The following is a 22,606-nucleotide window of genomic DNA, read 5'->3' on the forward strand; positions in this document are numbered from 1 at the left end:
TACATTAGGCACTTAAGTTGTAACAGAGTCTTTCATGCAGCTTTTGAGTTCTTGTGGCGTCTAGAAGAAGTCATTTGGCACCACTGTGTCATTGAAATGCCTTAAGGGCACTTTAGGAAAGGGTTGGGCTCATCAAGCCGCCAAAGATTAAACTTTTGTTGCGTTTTCAATAGTTAACCAGCATGAAAATCATACACACTTAACTTCCAGACATATAACTTGTCCCATACACATTCATTGTGGATAAATTTAAATTTTGTCTGGATTTTACTGTACAGTGGTTCATCATCATCATCATCTGTGGCTCTGTGAGTTTGGGTCTACTGTAGGAATGTATTATATGTTTATTTCCTATTTGTTTGCACATTTGTAGAGAGAGGAAGAAACCAAGAGAATGAAAGAGGTAGAAAGTTTAAAGACAAGTTAAAGTATGTTTTAGTTTCTATGTCCCTTTAATCCCTGAAAATATCTGCAAAGATTCTCTGGCAAGACAGTGCATTATAAAAATAAAACATTGTCTCTGAAGATTTGTTTGTACATTAAGATGGTGACAGATATGTCTATCTGAAGAGTTTGAGATGCACCGAATTATTTTGAAGTGCTCACTGCTTTTCAACAAAAATGTAACGTAACTATGTGTTCAATACCCCTTTATCAGTTTGTGTTTTACTTTTAAAATTAAACAAGTAGGGTTATTTACAAATGTATAGTGAACTCATAGACCATTAGCAGCTTTGAATTACATTTCACAAAACAACAGATTACACATTATACATTCTAAATTTAGCAAACATTTTTGATATCCTTCTTTGTAATCATTACTATCTAAAATTACTATTTGGATTTACTTCCATATTTTCCTTAATTTACAAGTTTTTATGCTACTGATCCAGAGTGAAAAATGTTCATTGGACACAGAGTCATAGCAAGAAATTAAAAAAATAGTGAAACAATCTTTCAAAATAACACACATAAAGTAGTTTGTTTAAATCATAGACAACAGTTTTATAGACCATATCAGTGTACGAGACATAGAACACTGATTTAACCAGAACTTTAGCCATGCTTTCACAACAAATATATTAAATTAAGAAAACAAAAGAAACTATACACTTAAATGTCTTTTGTGTAAGAATAAAAAAATCCACAGATAAAAATAAATCCAATTCTATGCATTTACAACTTCATTATGATATAATTATTCTGCTTTTCACATCATAGAGAAATACGCTACAATGCATATGCATTATACAGAAATCCTCCCTTACATACAGAGTGTGTTTGTTGGCATAGGTACACTTATGCAAAAGTGGTTACATACACAGCCAAAGTCAAATCCTTGTTTAAGAATTCAGCTGAAAGTATTTGAAGGCATTCTCATTTCTATGAGCACTTTTGAAGAAAATATAAAGTTTATCTTCCCATCCCTTATAGTTGTCCAGGAGTCATTTTATCAGGTATGTTACCATCTACCACATGAGACATTATTTTCAAACCATTGTTGCTTTATAAAATATATAATATTGATCAGAAAAATGTCAAATACAGATTTTACATTTTGGGATCACTGGATAACTTTTGTATCCAATTGTTACTCCCATAACATTCATTTACATGCCCTGAACTGAGATTTTATTTTGCCTTTTCACTGCTGTCTTTTCTAAATTAAGCCATTCAGATTCTAAAGTTGATTGCACCTGTGAGATACAGAACACTGTGGTAAAGTAAACATATTGTCTATCCTATCATGAATCCACTTCTCTTAGCTTTTTCCTGCCTCAATGTCCTGTATTCTGCTTTCACTCTCTCCAACTCCTCCTCTCACTTTTTTCTAACTTGCCTACTCCCCTCAATATCTGACATTTGCCTCACATTTTGTGTTTTAATGGTGGGAAGCAGTTTGAAAATGGTTGTTGTTTCTAAGAAAGTGAACAGTTTAACAAATTGCTGACCATCCAAAATGTATTGTTTATTGGGAATAACCTGAAAAAGCACTGTGGCCCTTTGGTATCCTTAAAGTGAATGTGCAGTTATTTTGCCAAGGTGTGCAGGTGAAAGGGCGATCATATGTCCTTCTTTCATTCATTTTTTTCTGATCAGACAAGTGTTTCTTCTTTGAGAAATAGTTTGAAACGGTTCAATTTGATTACTAAGGCCAACATGCAACGCTTGGCAACCCCAAGAACCAACATTTAAATCTGCTTTGTATTACACCCAAAAGTATTGTTGTCAAATTTCAAATCAAAGGCTGGCGTCATGTTGGTAGTTATTATATTACCTGATGCCACCTTACATCATTTTGGTCCAGTGACAATCCAAGACTGGCTAAACTCAACCTGTGCCCCATTGTTAACTACAGAGTACATTCCGCAAGTTTCAGGGTGGGGAGTTGAAGTGGTGCTCCGCTTTGCTAAACTGTTTTGGTGGCGGAGGAGCATCAAAGAGTCTGGGAAAGGTGTTTAGATGGAGCATATGCTTTGAAATTTTCAGGCCACACCCACAGGGCTTTAACTAGCTATGTTACTGGCCACAGGGAATGAACATAAGAACGCATGTGAAAGGGTACTGAACTCAGAAGATTGAAGTCTGGTGTGAACGAATTTATGTTATCCTGGTTTGCTTTTTATACTCTATAATGTTTGTCGACTGAACATAAGCAATATTTAAATATGCATAGGCAGATAAATGTACACACCTAAAGGAGGCAATTCTTTATATGTCTTCGGTTTTAAGAGCCATTGCAGACAAGAAAACTGACCCTGTTTACTGACTTGTTATGGTTATATGACTATGCTTTATTTTAAATGTTAGGAAATTGAGTTGGTGATAACCCTTAGTATTTCAGAAAGTGGTGAGTTATTAAGCAAATTGTCTGTGCCATGGTCCTGTTAGCAGTAAGTCTGATATATAAGCACTGCACAAAATGCACAAAAGTTAAAACCAAGTAAAGAATCTATTGTCAGGGTCATAATCAAGGTGTAACTTTGCACAGATTTGTATATATTGTAGGTTCAATGGGGTCTCTCCAGCTGTATCCAGTTTTATGAACCTAAGACTGACATTTACAAGTGTTACAAGTTACCAGGTTATGCCATTGGAAAAGGTGCTAGCATGTGGTTTGTCTACTGATACCTCTGGCGAGAGTCCAAAAAGGCTAAAAGCAACATGTATCTGTGACCCACTGTTAAGAACAATCAAGCATGTTTCTTGGTGGCTGGAGGTGGACGGCCGCTAAACCTTACTACCGCATATAAGTAGTGGTGGAGTGTTAAAGGCATGGGCGTTGTATCCATAATGAGCAAGTGGGCTAATTTTCCAATAGAAAATCTCTTGACAAATTCCTGCTTGTAGTTAAAAATAGATTGTCATCCACTAGGTATAGTGAGTAGCTCAGAGGTCAGAGTCCTAATTCCAGTATTATTACATTGCGGGCAGGATTCCATAATTAACAGCTTTAAGACCGCAAGGGTTATACAAAATAATTGCAATTTTGATGAGAACAATAGTTGTTATTGAAATAAAGGCACATAAATACACTGCGTTTGTGCACTGCATGTTAAAATAATCCAGGTACTTTGTGAGAAAGAGATCAAGTTGGTACAATAACAAATGGACTTAAGCTATGGTTTGCTTTGCTTTTCACATAGCAAAGTTCACCGTAAGGGCATCCGGAGGACTGCCATGGTAAATGCAAGGTTTGACGTGGTGTCCGATTGTTGCTGAGTTACTATCTGCCTGCATGCAGAACCAACGCGTAGGTACGAATAACATGCAAAGATCACAGAATAGACAGGTCAACGCTTGCATGGATTACACCACATATCTGTTATGCAGCCTCAATAACAACCTGACATCAATGATAAACTGTACATACACACACAATTGCTACAGGCATTTCCAGCACAGATGGAGAGGCGGTCACTGTGCTTGATATGGGAGCCTACTGCTACCTGTCATTTGAGAACAGATCTTCGATGAAAGGTCCCCGGATAATATGGCCTAGGACATACATGTGGAACTGAGAAGCTTGCCAATAAGTTGGATTTAAACTTTGACAACAAATGGACATATTAAAGTAAATTCTGATCCTGTTTCTAAACTCTTCAACTGGATATTGGTGAAAATGAATGTATCATTCCAAAACGTCATATATAAGACCTTTGCTTTTTTGTTTTTGCATCTCATAACCAAGCATAGCTATATAATCAATACAGAATAATAGTGGAGGGGAAATTAATTTAATAACTTACGTTTGGATCTATAATTGTTGATGTTAACTGAATTATAGAGCACTGTGGCACTATATGTGTTTGTGATATCTGTATATAAAGTACGGTATGGAATGTTTTAGTTCAGCCTAGTTCGCATGATTGCATTGGATTTCTAATGGTTGAGTGGGGATCAGAAAGCTGGTTTCAGTACTTTGCAGCCCTCCCACTGTTGTTGCAGAATGTACTGAGAGTATATTGACCTCCTTGGCTATGTAGAAATGACCCAGGGCTTGTGATCTCTCAGAGGGGCTTGTGATCTATCAGAGGGGCTTGTGATCTATCAGACGGGCATGCATAACACAGTGCCAAGGGCGGGCGCGCATATAATAAGATGTACACTCTCGTAAATAGATTTTTCGCCTCCTAGATAAATGAATGAAACACAGCCATGAAAACTCTCAGCCATCGCTTAAGACAGCAGAGTGCAGTTTCAAGCTGTGATTGTTATTACGATTTCACAAAAAGCGCGAACAAGGCAGACTTCAGCCGTATGGCATTCCGTCCATATGCGGCCTCGCACATTGTGAACCTGCTCTGACAGATTTAGACATCTGGCTCGCTCAAAAGAAACTCACGCTGCCTTAGTGTCACCCACGTTGAATAAGTGAAGATTAGATTCTAGGGTCAATTTACAAAATGGTTGTCAGGGCATTTTTTTTTAAATTGTAAAACGTTTTGTGATGGAATTCAGCAAAAAGACTAAAGGCAGAAATCAATGGAGACAAAAGGTGGCCAGTAACCTACAGGCGCGGACTGCCGCCGGTTCACTGCTAGATTTGTCACACTGCTCAGCCAATGAAGGCCTGCCCTGATTAGAAAGGACCACCTTTTTTCTGGGGTGTGAGGGTAATTTGGTCTCCATGCTCATTTAATCCCGAAGCTCTTGAATAGGCTGCCAATTGAACCTACATTGTGCCGCATTATGCATGCAGTTTTTTTTAATGCAGACCATTGTTTGCCAAAGACTGGAGAAAAATCTCTCAACCTATTTCCATTTCGCATGAGGTCACGCTGAACCCCAGTACTAACTCGAGGAGAGCGAGTGCATTGTTCCCAACCCCCACCCAGCCTGTTTCAGTAAGTAAGGCCTTGCAACATAATCAACACTCTGTGCGCAAAGCCCGCTTTTTGGTTCTGGGGAAGTGCGCATCAGTTCAAAAAGGCCTTTGTTCTGAGGAGGACAGACATACACTGAACAAACAGGTATCCGCACCGTGGTGTGTACAGGTCGCATAATGCGGGTACATTAAAAGGGGCCTGGTTGGCTGCCTTGTAAACAAAGCTCCACTTGGTCTCTGTGGAGAGCCCGCCGCGTCTGCTTCACTCTGGCTGGCGGGTGCTTTATGACTGACGTGTAGAAGCAATGCATTCCTAGTGATGAAAGGAAACTCATGGCACTTACACAAGAAATGAAATACCTTTCTTCATGAGAAAGACTCCACGTGCCTGTCGATCTGAAAGAGAAGCACGTTTAAAGTTTCATACAGCTGTGTTCGTTGTAAGTCTTACAGTGCTGGCCTGGCATGAAATAATGGTGTGTTTTCAGTATAGTTTCTTCTGCAGTGTAACATCCAAAAGGTCTTCTACTGAAGCTTACAGGCAGGGCTCGGTCCTTTGATAGTGGATGACACTTCATACAGGGGCGTCTCACAACATTTTGCTCTTTTCTGCTCTTTAGGCCATCTTGAACATGATCAAATTATACATTTTCGAAATTAATAAGCTGCACATAAAACAGCACAATTACTTTCCTCTTGCTCCATGTAGATGGTGAAAATGTCCCTTTTGTGGTTCAAAGAAAGCAAGACTTGACTAGGTTACAGAAACAAAACACAAAATAAATAGGTAGCATGAACCCAGTGCCTAATGTTTAACCACAACCATATGCCATCACCTGGGGGACGGAGAATCCATGATGACAGTTTCAGAAGTGTGCCTGAACAAGAAGTCCTGAAGCTCTTCATCTTTAGATGGTATGACTCCATGAGCTCCTTATCGGAAGTGAACTTGGTGCACTAGGGGATGGCGGGAACAATCTCTGCGACTGTATGTTAAGAAATGGAAGCTTATTTTTTTTTCTAAATGCACATAAGAGTTCTGGAACACGTTTGAGGATCTGGCCAAGCTTTCCTTCAGAAGAAGCTGGGTCGTCTGTCCATCCTGCAGATATTACTGCAATGTCTTAGGAGAGTGTGTGAATGCTGTGGCTCAGTTTTAACCATTCGGCATTCTTGATGGCAAATAATCCTTTATGATGTCATCGGCCCTGCGTCGAGGTTGCGGTTTACACTGGAATCGCCGTAAACTGCAAAGTGACCCATAAGAAAAATAACATCTAGCATGATTCCGTGAAAGACACTTGTGGTAAGTGTGTGTATGCACATATATATATATATATAGATAATTTCCCTAGAAACTACATTTAAATTAATAAAGTTAACTGGAATCACAGGAGTTGTAGAAAGATAAAGTCTTAAAAGGGATGTTTCAGAATAAATGCCCATTGAATATGCTGTATATCCAAATATGAGGTTTCCAAGAACTATACAATGTAGGTGGTTAGATCCAGCAAGTAGGATGTTACATCTATGATCTGATCAAGAATACCTGCCCGTGCCACTCTCCTGATGTTTCTGTCCACTTGTTCACACTGTTGGCCCAAATATCCTTTTTTACACAAACACTTATTGGGCCTGACACAGACACCTCCATGGCGGCACACTGGTTCGCATTTGGCTGAGAAAGAAAAACATTGGAGTTACTCTTTTCAGTTCAGGGAACTTTACTTTTTATAACAAAATAATTTACTTAGAAACTCAATAAGCATGCAATGGCCCAAAATTAAAAAAAGATTTTGCTTGGCTATAAAACTTACACTTGTTATTTTGTATGCACTTATGACATAACTCCTTAAAGTAATTATCAGCTGCATGAAATCTGCAAGTCATAGATTCTGATCCCAGCATAATCACTCAACATTCATCCTTCTTCCACTGTTAAAATGAGGTCCATTCCCTTTGGAGGACTAGTACCAATGCCTATGATGTACAGCAATTGGATGCTCCAAGGAGGCTTTATGTTAGCATTATCATTAGCAAAAATATTGTCTAACAGAAATATTATATCCCATATATAATTTGCAAACACATTGTCCCGCTGGGTGTAGATGTTCTTTTATTAACTCCAATGGGTGATATTTCTGTAAACAATATGGTGGGAGAGGTGTGGTGCAGTGGCCTGAGTGGCTGACTCTGTAAGCACAGGGCTTACTGTTCAACCTCAGTCTCCGGCTGCACCTCAGCTCAGCATAATGGGACTCTGGGCAATAGCTCACTTAATCTCACTGATGGCCCCCAGTGTCCTGAAACCCTTAAGGGAGTGAGACTTTCGCACTTTACAAATTGGAAATAATATTATTATAATATTTAGGACCCAGTACGTTTGGAGGATGACCCTATTCAGCCCAAGACCTACGATTATCTGTGAGAAATGGGCATATAAGGGGCCCTTCGCCACATTCTGGAGGGCGGCCCCATCATTCTGCCTTATATCACTGCGTTGTTGGTACAGTATTTTGGTGCCATAAATCAATCTCTGTTGTTGTTGTCTTTATAGTTTAAAATCTCATAATGTGTCAACTCTCAGTGAGTAATGCATAATCTTAGTGCTCACGCGCCTTGCTTTTTTTAAATGGGAAAAAATAAAACATGCAATCAGTGGTATATTTTGCTCTAACCTTCTGTGCTAAATGTGCCCTAATAGATAAAGGAATAATGTCAATCTTGAAGTCACATGTTACATTTAATGGTATAAAGAGCACACCACTGTAGACTCAATTGCATTTAGACGATTCAACAGATGACAAAACACAGTAGAAAAACAACCTAGCTTTCATCTCCATCCAGACATCAGCTTTTTTTCTGTAGTTGTGGTCCAGAGTGGAGATAGTTACCAGCCAGTTTGGCAACAGTCCTCGGCAACCATTACGTCATGCAAATGTCGTACGATCCTCAGTGTCAGCAGATCAGCCCTATGAGATTGTTAAAATTTCTACCCACCTCCCTTGTGTGAAATTGTATTAGAAGGGGACCAGGTGAGTTCACTTTAAGGCACAACCTATGTCACTGTACCCCTCATACTTTTTCTTGCTTGGAAATGTAAGGCTTCCTCTTTAGCAAAGACTGTGTTTAGTGAAACCGTTTGTTGCAAAAATTGTAGGATAGGAGGTTCTAAATGTATGTTCAAGAGTCTTCAATATAATTGGATTAGAATGAGATATAAAATATAGGCAGTACATTTTTGTAAAATAATTCAAGTTAAACATTGTTTGGGACCAACTTCATCTTCTGCAAATAGTTAATTTTACCTGAACAGCTTTATCCTCTATATCAGTAATGTCCTGTTTACTTACTGGCAATCCACATTACTCCTAGTTCCACTCATCCTTGTCACAGTCATTAATCACAATGTGTTTCTCTGAAAAGAAACCTACAGAACTAGGCTGAAATTTAAGGGCTACCCACCCAACTGGGCACTTAAATGGATTAACATTACCAGCATACTCTGACCATAGCAAAGGCATGGAGTCCAAGTGGATGGGCAGGCCAAATTACGGTGACCCGGATGAGTAAAACTATAAGTAATGACAATTGCTAGCAAGTAATCGGACCAATATCATTACGTTCCTCATCCCAGTCATTACCCTTGTGGAACACCACAGCTCTTCCTGCCTTGACGTAAAAAAAAACACTCATAAATGTATGCACTCTGATGGGGAAACATCACTTACAACGAAACTTTTACAACGCACTACCATTACAACGCGGTCATTAAAACGCAAACTATTACAACGCATTGCGCTGGGGGGCGCTCTAGGATAGGGAATAGGTTAATTTACTATCCAATAACCTTCCCTAGTGTCCACGGGGACTGGAGTTGGAATAGTAAATTAAACTATTCACTATCCAACACCCAAAAGCGCTATGCGTTGTAATGGTATGCGATGTAAAAACCGCGTTGTAAAGGCAGGCGTTGTAATAGCCTGCATTATAACGTCATACATCCACTCTGATGCACACAAATGACTTTATTAAAATGTGCAAAAAGTTTCAATATCTATCATTCATTACTAGAAATCAATATTAAATATTCATGTCAAGTTGCAACTGGGCACACACAAACCAACGTCCCTTTTATCCGATTTCAAACTCTGCAGTTTATAGTGCTGAACAGACATAGTAGAGGAAGATCAAGAAGGCTGCTCTGCAAATCTATATTAAGGGAATTCCTTGCATCTCTCCTCAGGAAGCAGATACAATTTTGGTCAACCTTCCCTCTGTATCTTCTTTTTTTAAGTGCTATATAACAAAATATTCAGCAATACATAGATGAATATATAATACAAATTTAATTGTAAGAAATATCATAGAAAATTAATGAAAACATAATTTAAATATATATATATATATATATATATGCAAAACACATGCAGGAACCCCTTTGGAATCAGCCACACACGAATTCGATATTTGAAACTCCTTTATTTCCAAAACCTTGCCGGCAGGGTTTCAAAGGTGACGCCTTTCAGCAAAGTACAACTGCCATATGCATTTCAAGAGCTGGACGCTCTCTTCTTCAGTGGCCAAATGTCATCAGGTGCTGGAGCACTCACCAAATATACTCAGTCCCCGCCCTTTTCGGGCGTCAGCTATCACTATATCGCTGGGAGCGCACCTACCTGTTTAATGAGGACTACAGATCCCAGAAACGCTAGTGATAGCTGACGCCCGAAAAGGGCGGGGACTGAGTATATTTGGTGAGTGCTCCAGCACCTGATGACATTTGGCCACTGAAGAAGAGAGCGTCCAGCTCTTGAAATGCATATGGCAGTTGTACTTTGCTGAAAGGCGTCACCTTTGAAACCCTGCTGGCAAGGTTTTGGAAATAAAGGAGTTTCAAATATCGAATTCGTGTGTGGCTGATTCCAAAGGGGTTCCTGCATGTGTTTTGCATATATATATATATATATATATATATATATATATATATATATATATATATATATATATATATATATATATATATAATGATATACTTAATAAATAGGAACACATTTCATCTTATTTTAATGGTTTTTAAATATATTTCTCCCACAGCCTCACAACTTTTTGTGTTCCTCCTAATAAAGCCACATAAAGCTGTTCGCTGCGTTTGACTCTGTGCATTTTGGCGGGCATTCCTGAAATGTTAGAATTAAATTACACTTCCATTTTTACAATATTAGTGATTGGGCTACTAGCACAGTGATTTATTTATCACCTTACTGCACTTGTTTAATAATCACATTGAAGATGAATACCCAAGTAAATTATTCCAGGGTCACGCGATCATTTCATATCTATATTACTATTATAGAGGAAGAACTTTGAACCTTTGAGGCGGGTAAACTCGGGAACCACAGCGCCAATCCACACACCCGATACATCGTTGTAATTGTCAGGGTGTGCAGGTGGACATCGGCTATATAAATTTAAAAAATATAAGTTATTAAAAAAAATTAAGAGAAAAAAAAGTAGTCCCATGGAAGTAGCGCCAGCCGCGACGTGCGTGCTGACATCAGGAGCGCGGGGAGGAGCGGCGTCCAGGAGCGCGAGGAGGAGTGGCGGACATGAGCGCGGGGAGGAGCGGCAGACAGGCGGGGAGGAGCGGTGAGGAGCTGCGGACATGCGGGGAGGAGCGGCGAGGAGCGGCGGACGGGTGAACTCAGGAGCGCGGGGAGGTGCGGCGGATGAGGTAAGGCTCCGGGGGACCCACGGACAATGTCGGGGCGGGCGGGGGCCGGCGCGGGCGGGGGCCCTGAAGCCTGATTGCTCCCGGACAAGGTCGGGATGGGCTGCTAGTCTAATTTATTTTCATAATATTCAAAGACTGCTTTCCAATAAAAGTATAACCTAGAACACCACACTATAGTGGGGGACCAATTTCCATTTTCAACTGAATCACATCAAAAACAAATGGCTGAAAGTTGAATGAATGAATGAAAACGCATATATTAAGTGTGTAGCTTACCCAGGGGCATCCCAAGTTCAGGGTTAATCTTATTTGAAACATGGGAGTATGATAAATTAGCCATTTTGCTTAAATCTGCATCTCACAATAGTTGGCACCCCTTAAAACTAATAATTAATCTTATTGGGGCCGATTCACAGAACTAACTTACGACAAAACCCTCAACTTACTACCTTTGGTATTCACAGAAGGCATTTAGTAGTCTGATTTTGTCCTAAATTAGGATTTTGTCTTAAATTAGGATTTTGTCCTAAATTAGGATTTTGTCCTAAATTAGGATTTTGTCTTAAATTAGGAATTTGTCTTAAGTTAGGATTTTGTCCTAAATTAGGATTTTGTCTTAAGTTAAACTTAAGACACACTTAAGTTAAACTTAAGTTTAACTTAATACAAAAGCCTAATTTAAGACAAAATCCTAATTTAGGACAACATAATCATAACTTGAGACAAAATCCTAATTTAGGACACAATCCTAATTTAGGACAAAATCCTAATTTAAGACAAAATCCTAATTTAGGAGAACATCCTAGCTGAGGACAAAATCCTAATTTAGGACAAAATCCTAATTTAAGACAAAGTCCTAATTTAAGACAAAGTCCTAACTTGAGACAAAATCCTAATTTAAGACTACTAAATGCCTTCTGTGAATACCAAAAGTAGTAAGTTTAGGATTTTGTCTTAAATTAGTTCTGTGAATCGGGCCCATTAACTTTATTTCATGTATTAGGTGTCATTATAACATTTTCCTTGCTCCCCCATTTCCCAGAGACTCTGGTAAAAAACCTGTTTCTTTTAGAACAGCCAAATACATCTTCTAAAACCAATAGATCTCACATTTGAATTCTCTAATAAATCCTTAATCAAATCTGAATTCAAACTCATACGACTAGGGTCCATATTGAACAAAAAAAGTTTGAATTATATTGCAAGACCAACAGCCATCTGTTGAATTTATTTATCGATGGTTATAGACTTGACCAAGATCTCCATTGTCCATTAGTTGAACATTCTGACAGTTGATAAAAAAACTTTAATTTGCCCTCTAGTTAGTGTTACTTTATCTAAGACTAACTTATCTTTTGTGTTTATATCCTGAAATAGAGTAGCAGCATTATACTTTTAAAACTGTTCTTTTCTTAAAAAACAAAACTTTGCAACAACTTGTATCAAACTCTCTTTAGTGATTTTAGCAACCTAATAATGTTGTCATTCTTATTTTCCTTAAGAATTACAATCATCAAATTGCTATCAAATTTTTTATGCAGCATATTTTTAGGCCTTGATGATATATGTACAAAAGTCACAAAATAATATGTTTTAATATCCTACAGGACTAGTCAGTCAATTTACTAGATGCAACTATAATAAATGATTTTACAACGATCCAAAAACTGTTCTTTATTATATCTCTATCTGTGATCCTAGATTTTATTTCTGGAGAATATAACATCTTAATAGTTCTTTGTGTGCCTTTCTCTTAGGTCTGCCAAGCGACAACATTCCCTGAGAACCTGCTTTCTTCATAGTTTTTTTTTAAGTGTGTTGCATTGCTTTAAAATACTTCGCCGTAATAATGTTCACATGGTCTTGTTTCGTCTTCTCTATTTAAATAACTTTTATAATTTGGATATTCATCATAAGCATGTTTAACCTGTTTTTCCAAGTTTTTTTTAATGTATCTTCCTCTTTCAGCAATGTTCCAAGCTATTATCTGTGCTCTCAACGTTGTCCTGAAGGCATATAAGACCAAAGCAACACTGGGGGCCCCATTAGGATGGTGATCCGTCCGCCATCCTTGCAGCAAAGACCCCCCTCCATATTACAATGTCGACCGGGGTAAAAGGGTTCAATATGGTGGCGGTGTCAGTTAGACATCGCCAGCCATATTACAATGTGGGCGGGAACATGCCTTTCAATGCCGCCACGGAAAGCATGCAGAGTTTGCATGCGGGGCCCCGGTGTGGGCCCCCAGGGACTCCGGGGTTTGGGGGTGCACATGGGGGTACCTATGGTACCCCCCTGCATTTCAATGTACAACGTGGGAGGCACCGCGCGGTGCCTGTCATGTTGTGCATTGAAAGGCACAACCTGTCTTTGTGGTATTGCGGCGGGCGGAGCTTTTAGCACCGTCCGCCGCAATGTCACACATGTGCCATGCGCCCGCCAGTGTGGCGGGCGCATAGTAATTGGGAGTGCGGGACCGCCGCACCCTCAGCAGGCAGTCCCGTTTCCCAGTCCGCCCGCCATACTAATGACCCCCTAGCTGTCTGTCTATTCTGAGAAAACAACTCAATGATCTGATCTGAGACCAATAGCTTTTCTTCTAAATGCATGTTATTAAAATTTCCATTTCTTAGTGGAACGGCAATTCTTAATGTTTGCTATAGTCAATTCTAATGCTGAGTGATCTGGGAAGCTGTTCAGAAAACTCAAAAGTTGCATAAATAAAAAGAAAACACAATAATATTTTTTTAAAACATCAATACGTGTTGCTGATTTATGCCTTCCTGAGAGGCATTTATATTCCTTATTATCCAAAAACCTAGATCTCTAAGGGTCTATCAAATCTAAGCCCTTCTGATATAAAGCCAGACCCTTTGCTCTTTTTTGTTCTGCCTTCGACAGGGCATTGTAGAATGTAAATCTGGCTGCTGTTAAAAATTAAACTCACCCCCAACAACTATCTTGCCACATAGTGGTAAAAGTTATTGTAAAGATATATTAATGTTTCTGGATTATCTTCTATGAGATGTGTACAGTAGCAACGTCATTAATTCACAGTCAATAGTGCAAGTGACCAGGCCCATCGACCTTCTTCATCAGTTTGCCAACTATGTATTTCAGCCTGCAGACCTTTTGCCTATCATTTGGCTAGCCCTCTATGGGCCATCCCCTTTGAAGAATAACATTCAAAACTTGACTATTTATTCTACATAGCTAACTTTGAAAGTCTACATTTGGAAATCCGGTCACCTGTAAATGAATAACAGCAAGGCTATGTTTTAGAACCCATATTTCAATAGCCTGTAATTTATGTCTATTGTTGAGAACATTTATCTTCTATTAGAATTTTATTAAATTATCTAGTGCCTCAAAAATGATATAATCCTTGATGGAAATATGATGGTCCATTGGTATAAAATGCTACAGTCTTCTTTCCTTTACTATTTGTAGAATTACATTCCCCAACTATCTAATACACTCTAACCATTCAATGCAAGCAGACCTAAAGATTGCTAATAAGTAGTTCCAAATCTCATCTCAAACCCCATCACAAAAACAGTTGGCGTTCTCTAAGGGATTGAAGAGCAGAGCAATTGTTATACAGTACTAAGAGCTTGCTTCTTAAATCATTTATAAAGTGCATCAAAGAGAGCACTTCTCCAGACAAACTGGTCTGCATACATAAGGTTATGGTTATTATCGAATAAAAGTGTGAGTGTACAAATATGCATCTTGTTTGAGTGTGCTAAAATACAAAAATAATAAGCGCCTCAACCACATGCGATAAATCCAGATTTGCCTAACTCTTATAATAACTCAATATAGAAAACAGCATGAATCTTATATCGCCCTGTTTTTAAATGCTTACACCCCTCACCCAGTGTGTTATTACAGGTTGTCCCTGCTCCAACCCCAGAACAGGACATCCTTGTGCATCAATGTGCAGCATGACTCAAAACGTTTTCTGCCTGTGTTCCCCGTTTATCTCCTCTCCCTCATTCTTTAGGCCATGGGTACTCACAAACTTTCTCTCGGGGGGCAAATTTACAGTGTGGTTTGTGTCCGAGGGCCACACCGGTGGGAGCGGGGTCAGTGGGGAAGGGGGCGGGGCTAGAGCAAAGAAAACCTGTGACCATGAGGTTGATCACAGGTCCCTGCAGTGGACGCCTTCGTCCACTGAGCCACCAGACCCGGCATACAGACATCTCTCTCTCTCTCTCTCTCTCTCTCTCTCTCTCTCTCGCTCTCTCTCTCTCTCTCTCTCTCTCTCTCTGTCTCCCTCCCTCCCTCTCTTTCTCCCCCTCCCTCCCTCTCTCTCCCTCCCTCTGTCTCTCTGTCTCCCTCTGTCTCACTCACTCTGACTCTCTCACTCCCTCTCTCCATCTCTCCCTCTGTCTCACTCACTCTGACTCTCTCACTCCCTCTCTCCATCTCTCCCTCTGTCTCATTCACTCTGACTGTCTCACTCCCTCTCTTCCTCTGTCTCACTCACCCTGACTGTCTCACTCTCGCTCTCTCTCTCTGTCTCCCTCTCTCTCTGTTTCCTTCTCCCTCACTCTATTTCCCTCTCCCTCCTTCCCTCTGTCTGCCTCTCTCTCCCTCGCTCCCTCTCGCTCTCCCTCGCTCCCTCACTTGCTCTCCCTCCCTTGCTCTCCCTCCCTCACTCTCCCTCCCTCGCGCTCAAGCGTCCCAAACCCCATTCACTGCCCGACCCTATGTCGCTACCCCCAGACCCCTGGTGCAGACACCAGGACGCTCGGAGAGGCTCGACATCGTGCCTGAGGGCCTTATGGCTCGTCCACCACCTGTCTTCACTACCGGGCCGTACCACTGAGCTGCCCAAAACCGGGCACTGCGTCCCTAAAGCCAGTGAAACTCACGCAGAGGGCAGGGCGCTGCGAGAGCCTCGGCTCTGTCTCTAGCGCCCCAAACACCAGGCACTGCCGGACCCTATGTACAGATGAAGGGACGTTTATTTTGTGATTAGCATGGGGACCAAAGAAGAAAGGTGAAAGAATGTCTGTCCCAGGTGGAGCGTGAGGATAGTGTCAACCAGTACACAATTTCTGTTTTACGTCTGTTATGTCATTGATGGCTATGACTTCTTTCAGTAGAAGTTGGTGCCTATTATTATTTTGTTTTCATTCGGCTCCAGTTTTATATCATTGATGGCAGTGATTTCTTTGATTGGAATTTGTTGCTGATTTTTTACTGCTTTCTGTTTTACCTCTTATGTGTGGGAGGTGCCTCTTCGCAAATGTAAGATATCTATGCTACAATATAGGTGTTATTTTTGCAAGCATCCTTATGAAGTAGCTCTGTGCTACATAAATTAATCTATGTCTTTTTCTTATGCTTTGTGGGGCTAGTTTTTGATTACAAGCGCATATTTATGAATCGAACTAGCACTCCTGGTGCGGACATCAGGACGCTCGGGAGCCTCGGCTCTCTCCCTGAAGCTCGTCAACCTGTCTCCACTACCCGGACACCTGAGCTGACGGACTCTCTGAGAGCAAAGTCTCTATCTCTGGCGCTGCCAAACACCGGGCGCTGGGCCCCTAAAGCCAGTGAAACTCACGCAGAGAGCAGGGCGCTGCAAGAGCCTCGGCTCTGTCCGTGGAGCACGCAGAGGCGGGCAGCGCAGGACACTCCGCAATGCCCCTGATGTTCCCAGACATTGTTGGACCCCGTCACCTCTGCCACTGAGCACCGGAGCTGAATGGCTGGAGCTCTAAAGAGCGTCTGCTCTGTCCCTGGTGCTCCCAGAACAGGGTAGAGCCGATGAGGCTCTAGGCAGCGCCTCTGGTGGTCACAGAGTGCGAAACAACGGGAGTCTCTGTACCTGTGCTGTCAGCATCAGCCTGTGCCACGGACCGCCGCCCCCGTGCCCCTCGCGGCGGGAACCTCTGTGAGCCATTACCATTTGCTGCCATGACTGGCGGGCACCACTGCCACCCGTTCGCTCAGTGACCCCAGAGAGACTCAAAAACCCGCGCGCGGACACGGAACAGGTGCATCAAATCAATAAGCAAGTCGCTGAGGCGTTCCGGCGCTTGCAAAGTAAACAACTATCCAAGCGGACGCAAATGAAAAAGCCTCGCTTTGTTTAGTCCTAAAAACAGTCTTGGAAACGGCGTGTCTCCTATGCTGTTCAGCTTCAAAGTGTTGCTGCCCGCCTGCGGAGAAGCTCAGCGATTTGAAAACATTTCTTTACTGGGCACGCACACACAATCTCCACACACAGCCGCACCCAAGCACTTCACAGGTTTTTAAACGACCATTGGCATGTTAATGAGGTTTTGCACCTCTCAGCACCCCTGCAGCTCCACTCTGAATATAGTGAGAATCGCCCGGCCCCCACAGAGCAGCAGAGTCTGAGTCGCGCTCTGTTTGCAGACACTCTTAAAAAAGAAAAAAGAAAAAAAACTCTGGTACGATGTCTGGAAGTTCCGCGGGCCGCCAGGGAAGGCTTGCCGGGCCGCTACTGGCCCGCGGGCCGTACTATGAGTACCCCTGCTTTAGGCCTTCGAGTCTGTTTGTAACATAATCATCAAACACAGGGGTGACTAACGTCATCCATAAAAGCCTGTGCTTCTTACTGTGGAGGTCAAAATGTGTTTCTCTGCTTCAAATGAAGAGCAATCATGTCTAGAGAGTATGAGCCATTTCCTTCTTGGCAATTCACATATGCCACAGTGACTATGTTGCCTGATCTCACCAGGACATAACACCTCTGTATCTGATTTTGATATCGAAGCACAGCTCTAAAAACTGTATTTCACTCCCTCCTCTTTAAGGATCATAGACTCTCTGTGAGGGACCAACATACCTGAGTAGAGCAGATCCCCATCATGGTCTCCAATCCTGCCAAACCGGTATTTGTTGTCAGAATTATGGGAGGTTCCAAGGGCATCAACAGATACTTGGAAAATACAGTGGGATTCATCCAGAACTGCAGTGACTGAGAGAAGACCCAGAAGGTGGTCTACTAGTTGATAAAGATGCATATGGGTGCATAGAACTGTGAACACTGATGGAGCCATATGACCTTGCTCCTGAAGCCACATTCTGAAAAGGACCTTCTTCAAATCCTACAGATTTCTATTGCTCTGGTTTCTGGAAGGATCACAACATTCAGGTCAGTTCTGAACTGTGACCAGTAAAGATCAAATTCTGCCTGGGAACTAGCTGACACTTTGGGAGGTTGAGTAGAAATCGGGGCTGGGAAACATAATATCTTACTGCCTCCAGCTCTAGAGTCTTCTCTATTTATGATACATGTAGTAACCACGCAGTACCCAGTCATTTAGTGCTTAGTTTGTAAGCGCCAGGGCCCAATATATTCCTCAGGAAGCCACTGCAGCTTGCACCACTTGCAGGCTCGGACGAAGCTGCCAAATTCCAGTAATTAATGCCACCTAATAACCATGACACTTCTACAAATGTGACATTTTGGACTCTACCAGGTGATGAAAAGGTATAAGAATGGTCTACACATTCTGACATTATTATTAATTGTATTGACATATGGGATTGTTAAACAATCTGCTTCTGTGTTCTTTTAAAACGAGACTGGTCTAACAGCACCACCATGTGGTGGGCTGTCTTAAATATGTACTGCGTTAATAAATAAATGCTGGTGCTGGGCACTGGCAAACGCTGGCACAAATTAAGCACTATATCTAGATGCGAGAATGTTGGCCAACCCTGGAGATGCAGCTGTGTCACTATCTGAAACATGAGTAATCCAAATGCAGGATCTCTTTTGGATGTAAAATGTAAATGTTTTTATGTTCCTGGGCCACTGGTGCATGGAAATATGCATCCATCAGATCAACTACTATCATTTTGTGAGCTGCTGACACCAAGGGATTTATCTACTAGAAAGCTTTCATCTTCAAAGGAGTATGTTTTAACCAAGGGTTTACCTAATTTTAGTCTGTTACAACCTTATGACCCCCTGTCACCTTGGGCACCAGGAAGATGATACAGTAGCCTAATCTCTTCTCTTGGGATTGGGGTTGTCACTTTTTTGTTCAGAAGTGACTGCAGGCCCTTAGAGAAGGCTTCTGTCTTCATCTGCATCTTGGCTGTGGTGTATTGCAAATAATCCGATAGCCCACCCAAACAATCCAAGGCACCCATGCACCAAAAGCTGATTTCTCCTGTGAAGTAATGGGTTTGACCTCTAACCAGATAGTCTAGGCAGACCGAGTATAGGCAGGATTTCTGTTGTTTTCCCAGTGAACTAGATCTTTATTTTTTTGAAGAATGTCCAGCAAAGTTCTTCCCTTTCTCTTTATGGGAGTGAGAATGTTGTTTTCTTCTAGACAGTTAGTGGAGTCATGATTTACCAGAAACAGCCACAAATGAGGATTTTTGATGCATGAAGAAGGATGAGTGTTTTTCCCCTTGAAGATGTCGCATAACATACCATCTGATTCTGAACCAAAGAGACAAACACCTTGGGAAGGCATACACAAAGCAATGTGTATGTCAATCTTCCTGCAACAGATTCCTCCTTGCTGCCAAGCAGTTGTTCCTCACATATTGGAAGCCTGAACAACATTAATAGTTAGAAAGGAGCTTAATTTGATGTAATAAGCCCTCCAACAGTGCAGGACATCTAGTTCCCTCCTCAACTGTGTTGCAAAGAGCCTTGAAAACTGAAACTAAGGATTGAGTTGAATATGCCCCATAAATAACAGCCCTCAATGCTAAATAAGTCCCCGAATACATCTTCCTAAGGGCTGAATCCATCTATATCTGGCATCCTTCAGAATGCCCTCTTATGCATAAATATGCGACGGACAAGACTGCCTGCCAGAGAATTAACAGTCACTGAATCCAGAACTTTAGACTCCTTGTTAGATAAGGGGGTAGAGTCTTGGCATACATCTGCAAAGACCAATCCTTCCTGGGTCTTTCCATTCATGAAAAACAACATCCCCTACATGAGGATACATTGGAAGAGCCAAATGAGGAACCCGCTGGAGTCTCAACATTATATCTGCAGCGGTACATGAGGTATTATGATTTGGAAAACCCAAATTGTGTCTATTATGACTTATGAGATAACACAGAGGAAAGCACGTCTTTGGTAATGCACTTTCCTGTTTACTTACCAGGCAAGCAATCCTCCTTCCCCTCTGAGGAAGAAACACTTCCTGATCCAGAGACACCCAGGGAATCCACCCTTTAAGCGATCAAAAGGATTTCAGCTTTTTGTGAAGAGATTGCCTCAAGAACAATCCACTTAATCTTTCATCCTCATTCAGAAGAGTGATGTAGCTTATTGGAAACTGGGGGCAAGAGTATGAAGAGAAATAACTAGTGATCTGCAGATTACAGAATTTCCTCTCGAGTTTCCCCATCACCACCAACAGCTGAAATCATTCAAAATAAAAATAAGAAGACAAGTTACCCGATCCACTGCTCATCTCTAATGGAGAGGAGGCTAGAACAACATTGGCAAACTGGAAGTATTCACATTCACAGTTAACCAGACAACACACAGGCACAGGGAAGCAAACACAAGTAACCAGAAATCGAACCACTTGTCTCCAAACAGAAGGAAGGACACATTTCATTTTCAGCTTCAACAGAGATATCATGGAAAATGAAGTATGCTTCTCTCAACAAATCTAGAGAAATCCTCCATAAACATTCAAAATATTGTTATTCAGCTTCAACAGTGTCACAGTTTTCTGGCACGTTACTGTTGATGGGACATCATCAAACTCCCACAAATCACTGCCAATACCTCCTAAACTCAGCATGGGAAGGACATTAGCGGTTACGATGAGGCTCACGCCCTACATATGATCATATTCAGTAGAAATATATCCAGGGGGCCTGGCCATGAAAGGGTCCTCTTAGTGATGCTCATGCTGCTCTGAGCCTTTTATAGATAAGCACAAAAAAAACCTTTCTATCCTCACCGACTCCATCCATGCTCGTTTAGGACTGTCACAAGGACGCTCACAGCATTCATGCGGCAAACTGAGCATGCTAAAATGACTGCTGACTTTGAAAAGTTATTCATCGGAAAGACTAGTCAACAGCAAAAGCAGGGCTTATTCTGAGCGTATCCGACAAACAAAGTGCTGACTGCTTCTGCCTAACAGATTAAAGGCTGTGCTGGAGGCTGAAGGTGTCATCTTTCCCATTGTTTCTGCCATTAGGGATAAGGATCTGCCGTGAACTTTGACCCGCGCCTGTCTGGGCCTGTCAGCTCACCCATGCACACCACCGGACCTGCTGCAAGCTTCTGGCCACGAGAGCGCCTGCAGAGCGCCACAAAGCCGAGCCTTTAATGAGGCCGCAGAGTTGTGTCCATCGGGGGTTACTGAGAGAAGTGCCTCGAAGGCACGATGATCCGAGCACACTGTCGTTTAAAAGGAGCCAGCATCTGACAGTGCACGGCCCTTTACCCTGGGTGTCAACAGATGACTGATGGAAAAGTCGTCCCCTCAAGGGAGACTGAAGGAGTGCACGTATCTTCTCGTGATCTCGAGTTAAAATATGCAACTTGTTAGAAACAGCAAATGTGCTGGTCGTTGAGCTCGGAATTACCAAGTTTCTCTGATTTTGGAAGAGAAGTAGCTGCGCCATGGACTACATACAACACTGCACCACAGACACCAGGCTGACACGCACTGTACATGTTCGTGCTGCAGCAGTGACGCTGTCATGCTTAAAAGTAATTTCCAGTAAAAAAACAAAACACAGGAACTAGTTTTTTCTACAACCAGCTTAATGTTGGAATCAACAGTTTTAACCTCCTTCCTTAACACAATACTTTTATTTGAGTCTGGATTATACCAGAGGCCTGGTTTAGAATTTGGTGGACAGGTTACTGGGTTGTGATATATATTCCTTCCACCTTATGAAAAGTGAACTATATCAATGACGCCTGCATTTAGGCGGACTGGATGTCAGTCACATTTGTGACCCAGTGACCATCTGCCAAACTCCAATTCGGGCCCTAAGTAGACCATTTTGGATTTTTTTTTCCTGATGAGAAATATTTTTCTTTGTGCAGAAACCCTTTCTCCTACATCCTCATCAAAAAATGAGGTTGACCTATTGCCCTTTCCTCCCTGGGCATTCATTTAAACCAGCTTTAGCTGGAAAGTGTATCTCACCCTTTCCAGGCTCCAAAGGGGAATGTAAGGAGTTAGTGAAAGCTCACAAAATAATATGTGGGCATCTACAAACCTCCAAAACTTCACATGCCTTGGAACACCCTTAATCTCAGCACTTGAGTAGGATTTATTGGTGCGGAGATGATGATCTCTGCATAGGTAAATGGCGTTATGCCTGCCAGGAATACATTTATGCATTTCTAGCAGCTGTAATTGAGGTAAATTCGTTCATAAACTTGATTTTACAGCTGAATTTATTTTTGTGAATAGTCCTGACATGTCCATGTTTAAAAGTCATGGGAAGTTTCCAAGTAAGACTAATATGTTAACAAGTGACCCAAAATAAATGCTAAAGAACTTTCAATGATGTTGTGTCTCATAGAGTTCGATGCACAG

At 41.5% G+C, this 22,606-nt stretch overlaps 1 protein-coding gene across 2 annotated transcripts in view; it reads right to left on the reverse strand.

Moving 5' to 3' along the window:
- Positions 1–4,584: 4,584 nt before the first annotated feature.
- The window catches only part of HHIP (hedgehog interacting protein), a 225,279-nt gene continuing 207,257 nt past the window's right edge, over positions 4,585–22,606 (reverse strand). Inside the window, exons 13-14 of one of the 2 annotated variants that reach the window (XM_078676879.1) lie at positions 6,879–7,007; positions 4,585–6,576 (exon numbers count right to left, since the gene is read on the reverse strand). In XM_078676879.1, the coding sequence (XP_078533005.1) occupies positions 6,521–6,576; positions 6,879–7,007 (185 nt within the window). In that variant the 3' untranslated portion in view covers positions 4,585–6,520. Of the gene's footprint in view, positions 6,577–6,730; positions 7,008–22,606 lie in introns of those variants that run through there. The other variant, XM_078676878.1, reaches the window with a different exon arrangement.

This window comes from Lissotriton helveticus, chromosome 2_1 (assembly GCF_964261635.1).
Source record: "Lissotriton helveticus chromosome 2_1, aLisHel1.1, whole genome shotgun sequence".
NCBI lineage: Eukaryota > Metazoa > Chordata > Amphibia > Caudata > Salamandridae > Lissotriton > Lissotriton helveticus.